This window comes from Punctularia strigosozonata, assembly GCF_000264995.1.
Source record: "Punctularia strigosozonata HHB-11173 SS5 unplaced genomic scaffold PUNSTscaffold_11, whole genome shotgun sequence".
NCBI lineage: Eukaryota > Fungi > Basidiomycota > Agaricomycetes > Corticiales > Punctulariaceae > Punctularia > Punctularia strigosozonata.
This window is the reverse complement of record NW_006767443.1, coordinates 1,204,536-1,213,240: the sequence shown is the minus strand read 5'-3', so window position 1 is coordinate 1,213,240 and position 8,705 is coordinate 1,204,536. Positions and strand designations below refer to the sequence as shown.

Genomic DNA, 8,705 nt, shown 5'->3' with positions numbered 1-8,705 from the left:
TGGGATGAATATTGGATGTAAAAATACCANCTTTTTTTTCTGCGTCGATCTTAATCGGCTCCACAGTGCTTGTTATCTCGGCGCAACCTCCGGTGCAGCCGTTGATTTTATAATCACTCGGCGCACTTGCCTTATATTTTTTTCGNTTTAAAAAACTCGGCGCATTCCCATTTCCCACGGTAAAGCGGTTCATAAATCGGGCAAAAATGCGTGCCGTATGGAGGTGACCTGGGGCGATTTTTAGAGAGGGTTACTCACCCCATAACTGCTGTATCGGGCTCACAAATGGCTCTGCACCCTCCAGACCATAACCATTTTATGGCCGGCTGCGCAGTGATTCAAAATCTGTGGGGATGGTTCCTGACCACTGATATCTTGCTAATCTATGCATGTAGGCTGTAATCAACCAAATCTGAGACGGGCGGAAAACAGCCTGTTTTCCACCCTGGGGCATGGATAGACTATATGCCGTTCGAGCCAGGATGACCCGACGACATCGCGGTGAGAGTGGTGAGCGGATGGGGACCTGCTTCGGCTCAGAGTGAAGCGCGGTCGCGAGCGGTGCGTTTGAGCCGCACTGAGTGATCTCGTTTTGGCATTTTGCGCCACGTTCATCCGCGTCAGCGGCGAAAAATTGCTGTTACAGTATCGTGCTCACCCATTTTCTCCTCCTCCAAAGTCCTGCTGTTTGCTTGATTCCCGCACGTAAACATATGTTCCGGTCAATTCCTTCGTGTTCTTCCAGGTGCCCCTCAGATCAGCCCGGACAGCCGAACTCTGGATCTTGATGCTGAGGCAGCTGCTGTGTGGGCCACTCTGTATGCTCAGCCAATCCTCAAGCGAGGCCTCGGGAACCGGCTGTTCCGGTATTGGGACCGCGCCGAGTAATACTACCTACCTACTACCTACCTCGTCGCGGTCAACTTTCTCATCGAGGCTCGGAGGAAGGCTAATCGCTGATCATATACTATTCTCGAAATACTATACTTTTTCCTCATCGATGTAGACCGTGTAACATTCGACCTAATTCATACGAAATTGTATGATACTCCTAAGCTTCGCATCGGGGTCATGCCGAAGCTGGAACTGCCAATAGAGGCTTGATTTCGGCGTCCGGGGGTATACGCTCCACCACAGCCGCTTTTCCACGATGTCGGAATAGGGCTCTCGACAAACCTGGGGCCGCAGGCCCGACGTCGGGATACTTGACGACAAAATCCGGCTGATCCTCGCCGACAAAATGACCTGTTTGAGGTCAACCTATATTCCGACATCCTACCCTATAAACAGGGGTCCTGCGTCAGCGTAGAGTAGGCGCGAGCGACCGTGGGAAGGAGCGTCGTACAGCTGGCAGACGGGCGCGCAACTGGGTCTCTTTGTCTTTTTACCTCAGAAATATACTACGTTGCCCATCTCGTATCTTCGCCAGCAGTCGCCGGAGATTGACGAGTACGGGCCTCAGGGTACTCTCTAGTACTCTTCCGAATCACAGAAGACGCCGCGGAAGCTATCCGCTGCGGACGACCCTTCAGAACGACTAAGGAATCTCCCGATTCCTGGTCGGACGACAGACGACCGAGCCTCCGCCCGGCCGTCTAAGTCACTCTGTCGTCTGAGAGAGCTCGCGGGTTGCACACCGTACGTTCACCCTAACGTATATCGAAGACGTTTTACAGTGTGTCGAACACCGTATCTGTATTATATTACGGCCTACGAAGCTACGTGCGTGTCCTACCTTGTTACAGTTCTATGCTATTTTAAAACATGTTAATAAGGGCTAGCACATTTGCGAGTACGTTGAGAATGCACCGGGAGTCAACGTAACCATTGACAAATATAGGAGATGCAATGTTGATCATTACATAACTACCTGAAAACCCTACCTATACCACCGCATTCGAAGCAGGTCTGCTGGTCGAAGATCAAGAAGGAGGTGGTACCGCTTCCGTGGCAGCGCCAACAGAGCTGCCCGCCTATCCGCGGGTCTCCTGGACTAACCTGGACACAATATCAGCCAAAGTGCCCATCAAGGACAACAGCGCCACATACCACCAACGATCCCGGCGCCGCGTTCCCCGGCACACCCGCGACCTGGATACCCGGGGGTTGGAACCAATTTGTAGGGGGATCGCTGCGCGAGTAGCTGTGTTGGCTGGCAACGCCGGGGTAGTCCGGCCTTCGACCATACGATTGCGTCCGCGAACGGCCGAGGTCGCTGCCCGGGCCGGCTGGGCGTAGTTTCGGCAACGGTCGCTGGAAGCTCTTGCCCGACGTGGATGGGGTGGGTGTCGCAGAGAAATTCGTGGGGGCGTATGCAACGGCGCCGCTGTACGGCCGAGAGTATTTCTCCCAGCATTTACGACAGGGGTGCGAGGGATCATAGTACTTGAAGCCGGTATTATGACCTATACGTAAATGAGAGCATGAGGGGTAGCTGCATGACACGGTTCAGAAGTGGACTCACACTTAGGGCACTCGTATCCTGCTGGATAAACCAGCATCTCTCCGTTCCTCAACAGCGGGTGCCCGGGGACCGGCGTCCTGGTCGGTCTCCCATCGTCAGGAACTCCTGATCCGGATCCCGACGGTGTGGGCGATGCGGGCGGATACGATAAAGGTCTTGAACCTGGTGTAGACGGCGAACGAGGCGGCGGCCCGGGAGGCGGCGCGTATCGGCTAGACAGGGCAGGTGAAGACGACGAGGGTGGAGTCGGATGGGAAGCAGAGGATGATGCGCCGACTTGGCCACCACCTGCCGCATAGAAGTCGCGAGCGAAGTCGGACAGGGGTGCTTGTGTGGAGATAGGGGCGGGAGCGGGGGAAGGCGAGACTTGAATTGAGGGATGGCGGGGCGGTGGTGGTCTTCGAGACGGCGTGGTGTTCGCGCGATCGAGTCTGTCCTGTCCAGGATAACTCGCCCAGCTCCCTCCGGTGCGAAGGCTTGCCGTTGGTATCCCGGTACCCTGAGGGGAGATGATCTGAAGAGGTGGAGGTGCCTGCTGAAACGGCCTCCTGGGTCCAAGCTCTACAGTGCTTTCACCTTCGTACGGATTCGGAGTCGGTGTGTACGCCGGAGGAGGTTCGGCATCGAGAACAGACGGAGTACTAGAAGATCTTTCCTGGATTGGTCCTGGCTGAGAGGAGGGTGGGGGCCCTGGGGGAGGCGAGAACGTCGACTGACTGGAACCTCCAGCCTGCAGCGCCGTAGCAGCCTGACCTTGAAGAGAAACCGGGACAGACGTTGCGTGCGATGAGGATTCGCCCGTAGGATTTGGCGTCACGGCTGGCGTTCGAAAGGGGTTGTGAGCTTTGAGGTTGGACATCTCGGGGGATGAGGCAGAAGGGCGCAGCGGCTATATTCGTGTCGCGCAGTCGAGAGTATCGCATTGCGTAACTCGGGCGCACCGGCCCCCGTCGCACCAAGTTAATATCTATTCACGATGATGTATAAGTAAAGTGAGTACAGGACGAGAGCTGACTATGTACGCCGAGTAAAGACTATAAGGTGCGATAATATCAACGCTAGTAGACGGGATCTTTGCTTGTCGGTAATGTTATGGGGACGCGGCGCAAGTAGCCTGCGTCAACTAACGCCTTCACCGTGACCGGCAACTGATATTGCGTACCCTGTCCCGGCTGTCCGAACGCAGCACCAGTGGGGCCGGAGACGACGGTGAAGCTCTTCTCCACCACGTACTGGTAGTACCCGTGTACGGACTCTTGCTCCTCGATACCGATGAGGCGATTGAGGCTGTCTGGTGGGATTGCGCGCTGCGTGAACGGCGTCGACGCAGGCGAGATGAACCGGCCCTTCTCGCTTCCGAAACGGTCAACCTTGAGCCCCTTCGGGAGCACCTGCGGGCTCGTGATAGGGTTGCCCCAAGGGTCGAGCTGGAAGCCATCCTTGGCCGGGTACCTCCAACGGTACTCGGGCTTGCCATCCTTCATCTTGATCTCCGCGTATTGCTCGAGGAATTTGCGCGGGCAAAGCCCGGCCATAGGGTCGTAGTCGGCAACGAGCGCCCCGAGCGCGGTGATGTTCAGGGGCCCAAGTCGAGGGTCACCGCATAAATGCTGGCCGTCCTCCGACGTCGAGATCGTCCCGGTGCAGTAGTCAGCAGAGTCGCGGGTCGCACACGACAATGTGGGTTCCTCTGGTCCTAAAAGTACCTAAATCGACGATGATGAGGAACATGAGCTTTCAGCGCTTGAACGTTCGGCATACCTGAGGTACTATCGGCGTGGCGTGGATGAAGGTGGCCAATAAAACAGTGACAAGGATGCGGAGTATCGCGGACATGACGACGATCGCTGGAAGCCGACTGGACAGCAGAGCCAGAGGATAGCATACGAAGGATCGCGCTCTTTATGCTCGTCCGCAACTGCACCCCACAGATAACTGGCCAGGAACGGGCTGTCCTATGTCGGACATGAAGAACCTCCGCTGTCGGTCCTGGCGCATTTAGCTAGCTTCCGATGGACCTCGTATGATGGATGATCGTCTCGAGTTAGTGATGTCGTCCGCGAGTAAAGCACGTATCTTGACTCGTGCAATTGTCATCCGAACCTGCCTGAGCCGACCTGGAAGTGAAACGAGTGGACTGGTCCACCATATCGTACACAGCTGCCCATTCGGCTTCGAGCCGAAGGGTTCGCACCTCGAGTTCAGGCACAACGGGGCCACTGTCAGGCCGTGGAAATCGCTAACACTTATATCTGTCAGCCCGATCGGGCGAGGATTAACTTCCGCATTGGAGCGGTCTGGATTCACTTCCGAGTTTATGGAGCTTAAGTATTGGCAGCAGAGAACAAAGTGATGAGGAGAACCTCGGGAAACACATGCAAAACATTTGCCTTGCTGAGTCATGAATATCGCCGCATGTAAGAGATAGCACCAACACGAAAAGAGATATGCCAGTCATAAGATTACAGCGCAGACATAAACTACAGATCCATCCTATTACTTCGGCATACAGTTTCAATCCACGCAGTTCATAGTCCCTTTTCACTCGGCGATGGCAATGGGAACGTCCACAGGTCGGCCGCGGTTCACGACCTGCGGCTCATTGCTCGATTCCTGCGCGGAGGCATCATTGACGTCTTCAGGCGCGTGCGTAGGCGCATTCATGTGCGGGTGCGTGAGACGGTCCCACAACCCACTGACGGCCTCCCGAGAACGAGATCGCCGGGCACTAGGCGATGTCGGCTCTCGTGACTTGGATCGGGCTCCTCGGTTGAAGATGCCGCCACCGGTGCGCTCGCGCGAGCGGGAGTGCGAATGCGCAGGCGAGTGCGAAGGGCTGGTCTGATTCCGACCTACGATGTTGCCGGCGCCGCCGCGACCGGTGGAGTACGCCCCGGCTGCAGTTGCTTGCAGCTGATCTTGGGTCAGTCCGTGCTCTTGCTGGGGCTCGGTCGGGGCGCGAGAGAGTCCATAAGAGGCGACGGTCTCGCTCTCGCTATCGTTCACAAAGGACTTTTCAACCTGTGACATCTGAAAGAGGTGAACTGGTCAGCACCTCTCGATCGTGGGGGCCCGGCCAGGCGGTGAGTTTGCACGTACCTGCTGTTGACCGGCTATATCCTCTCCTCCATTGCTACGCGACCGATTCAAGATGTTCCCGGCTCCGCCCCGTCCTGTAGACACCTGGTGACGACGTCAACAAACGTCGAGATCGAATACTCTATATGAAACGTACGGGAACGGCATTCCTGCCTCGTATGATTGAGATTCCTTCGCTGTAGGGTTCACGGCTGGGGCTCATGAGGCGCTCGCCAGTATTCGAGGGAGACCGAACGATGTTGCCAACACCTCCTCGTCCTGAGGAACGCTAGTGAAGCGCGTCGATTAACGGGCGCAACGGCAGCGAACAGGAGTAAAGCAACTCACGTATCCATCCCGTCCTTCCCGTCCTCGCGAAGCAGACCGACCGGCGTCGTTGTCTGTAGAGTCGTATGTCATGGTGGTATCAGTGAAGGTGTTCGTCGTCGCGTTTCGATGGGCTGAAAAAGCGGAGAAGAAGAGCAAAATTTGAGGGAGATCCGGCCCTTGCGCAGGGGCTAAATGGTAACTCGTCCGAGCTAGACGCCGCATCGCGTCAGAGTGACGCATGACCCCGGTCAAACCGTCAGGTACGCTCGGCACTGGTACCTGACATTAGGCTCTGCCGGACAGATCTCGTAGGTTCGAGTCATGAACGCGAAACAAAACGACAAGATCCGGTGGTATGAGGTGGTATGCTTGACGAAAAGTCACAATGCAAGGGGAATGAAGCACGCGAACACACCGGCGAGCACCGGCGGCCCCACCCCCGGAACAGTCTGCGGTATTTTCCCCCGCACCGCCACAACCAGAGAGGCCAACGACCCACCAATCAGTGTTTTGTTCGACTCCTTTCCTTTGGAGGCGACAGTGTCCAACGAGTCCGCACTCTTACCCGAGTCAGAACTCAGGGCCCTTGAAAGTTTCGCCCCCAGCGAACGAGGGAATGACAAGCTAGGTGTCTGCCGCGTTCCAACTGTGCAAATCTTTACACGTTGCTATCGGACGCGACTCGTTTGGGTACGCACCTGCAGGCAACTCATTCGATATCGGTTGCAGTGTATCAGAACACCCTGGAGGCTCTGTGGAGGGCATGCGGGACAACTGCAACACTCGCAGCATCGGTGACCTTGGCGGCGAGCGTGATCCTTGCGCTCTTTATACGGTCGGAGCATGCCCCATTCTGAGGATCCGCACGCGGCTTATGGCGCCATGGATGACCACCAGGTGTACAAGATGGTGCGTGGCCTGCGCCAGCTTCGGAAAACCACCTGGCGCCTCCAGGTGATGCCTGCACACACGTGGTGGCAAGTCTCAGCGTCTCAGGTGCTTCGTCGTCACTTCACCAAACTGATTCCGCGGCCGCGCCGGTACGGATCAATATTCAGCCTGACTGACTGTGGGCTGATATTATTGATTCACGATTTGCTTTTGGATTGATCCTGGAAGGAGGATGAGCGTGCTCATAGCCGTACAACAGTCATGGTACGCTTGCCAATGATGCTTCGTGGGATCCTTACTAGCGGCAGTTTGGCTCGGAGGACACCAATGACGCGGCTGAAGCGTGCCGCCGCGTAGCGATTTCATCGCCACGGTTTCACAGGATGCTTAAAGGTAAACGTCGCCATACGGCGCCATTCTGAGCAGCACGTTTCCGGAGCGCGTCTCGATTTCTCATAGCACTTCCGTGGAACTGCTCCGAATTTCATTCGCCGCGATGCCGTCGGCTTCATGTTCAACCTCTTCTGGATTCAGTGGTGTCAGAGGATTAGCACAGGTGAACGATCGCGGGCGCACGTTGACCAAAAGCTTAGCACGAGTAAGTCATATATCATGCCCCATCAAAAAGACCGGTTGAACCTCTTTACAGTCCCGGATGCTGTTTAGCACGAGGTTGTGTACAATAGGTGGCGCCGCGGACATGAGATTCGATGTATTGTTTACATTCTGAAGAGTTTTGCGAAGGTATGTGACCACTCTGCTCGTGGAAACATCCTCTTGACGAGTAGACGCTGGGTCTTTGTCATGTGGTCTTATACATACGGGGTCCATGAACGGACGACCTCGTTTCACCCTCGTGATGGCCTCCTATCGGGCATTGGGCCATACAGGCAGATCTTGCAAGCTTGACATCGGTACGTCTACACCCGCATCTCAAATAAGCATGGGTATTTCTTCGCGGGATGATGCGTACATCCGATCACACCGTCAGACGCGATGACTCCGACCCAATTTACCGCCGTACCGACGTTGATCGCAGGGCTGGGAAGCCTGTCTACGAGGTCTCCTTGATGCAATCGGAGATTTTGGTCTTCGGACATGTCTGTATGAATGGTTTAGCGGAGCTCACGGTGCACTATCTTCTGACTAACACGATTCCTTGACCTGACAGCGATGCAATCTCTGGAAGCGGTCGGGCGGGGCACCTACGTATTATCAGTGGTGTACCAAATGATAAAACGCGAGACGGTACTCACATACAAATTCCCCATCTCGACCGCGCACCCTCCAGCACGTTTTACGCACTTCAAGAACATCGAATATTTGATTCGCGTTGAATGACAGGTCATCTGTGTTCTCTGGCAGCGCGCTGTCTACGAGGCCTTCGGAACATGTTCATCGCATCCTAGACAGTGCCAAGAGCTCACGAGGTAGGATGCTTATGGCCCTGCTATATGGAGGGGTGTGAGTCGTCCATAGAGACGAAGCCTCCTGGATACCCCTTAGCATGTTTTCCAATCACATGGTGGATGGCGGGTGCCACACCTGCATGCATTCTCGATTGCTGGGCTGGGATGTCCCGGACATCTGTGAACCGAGACGAACAATTGCCTCATCTACCACGCCGAGCGTTTCGTTGCAGTCGTCGTCCCTTGTATTTCGAGCAGGCAGATTTCCAACCGCCCCGATTGCATGTCAGTATCCGAACCGGACAGCTATATGCTAGACGCTACCTGAGTCTCGGACCGGAATCCCTCACCATTCTCGACGCTGCGACGGCTATCTTGTCGGCCGGTTTTTGACCCTTCGACGACCGGCGAGTTTGCGACTTCCAACGATTTCAAGAATACGAATACATCGAAGCTGGTTGGACGCGCGTTGCTGATCTCGCTCCAGCAAAGCTCCATCAGGTTCCAGAGCTCGTCTGTCACCTCGTCCCCAG

At 55.6% G+C, this 8,705-nt stretch overlaps 4 protein-coding genes across 4 annotated transcripts; all 4 read right to left on the bottom strand.

Moving 5' to 3' along the window:
- Positions 1 to 1,666: 1,666 nt before the first annotated feature.
- Positions 1,667 to 3,323, bottom strand: PUNSTDRAFT_145608 (uncharacterized protein; the record flags this gene model as incomplete). Its single annotated transcript, XM_007386762.1, has 3 exons — positions 1,667 to 1,998; positions 2,050 to 2,405; positions 2,465 to 3,323. 3 exons carry the CDS (start codon positions 3,321 to 3,323, stop codon positions 1,867 to 1,869), a joined length of 1,347 nt encoding a protein of 448 aa, XP_007386824.1. The 3' UTR covers positions 1,667 to 1,866.
- A 199-nt stretch (positions 3,324 to 3,522) lies between these two features.
- PUNSTDRAFT_106595 (uncharacterized protein) lies at positions 3,523 to 4,504 on the bottom strand (the record flags this gene model as incomplete). Its single annotated transcript, XM_007386761.1, has 2 exons — positions 4,226 to 4,504; positions 3,523 to 4,170 (listed from the first exon to the last, which is right to left on the bottom strand). Exons 1-2 carry the CDS (start codon positions 4,298 to 4,300, stop codon positions 3,523 to 3,525), a joined length of 723 nt encoding a protein of 240 aa, XP_007386823.1. The 5' UTR covers positions 4,301 to 4,504.
- A 501-nt stretch (positions 4,505 to 5,005) lies between these two features.
- Positions 5,006 to 6,637, bottom strand: PUNSTDRAFT_46528 (uncharacterized protein; the record flags this gene model as incomplete). Its single annotated transcript, XM_007386760.1, has 6 exons — positions 5,006 to 5,485; positions 5,564 to 5,647; positions 5,700 to 5,831; positions 5,891 to 6,003; positions 6,288 to 6,518; positions 6,571 to 6,637. 6 exons carry the CDS (start codon positions 6,635 to 6,637, stop codon positions 5,006 to 5,008), a joined length of 1,107 nt encoding a protein of 368 aa, XP_007386822.1.
- A 579-nt stretch (positions 6,638 to 7,216) lies between these two features.
- Positions 7,217 to 7,465, bottom strand: PUNSTDRAFT_115617 (uncharacterized protein; the record flags this gene model as incomplete). The annotated part of the gene is made up of 2 exons (XM_007386759.1): positions 7,217 to 7,351; positions 7,403 to 7,465. The coding sequence occupies 2 exons, from the start codon at positions 7,463 to 7,465 to the stop codon at positions 7,217 to 7,219; spliced, it is 198 nt and encodes a 65-aa protein (XP_007386821.1).
- Positions 7,466 to 8,705: the final 1,240 nt, after the last annotated feature.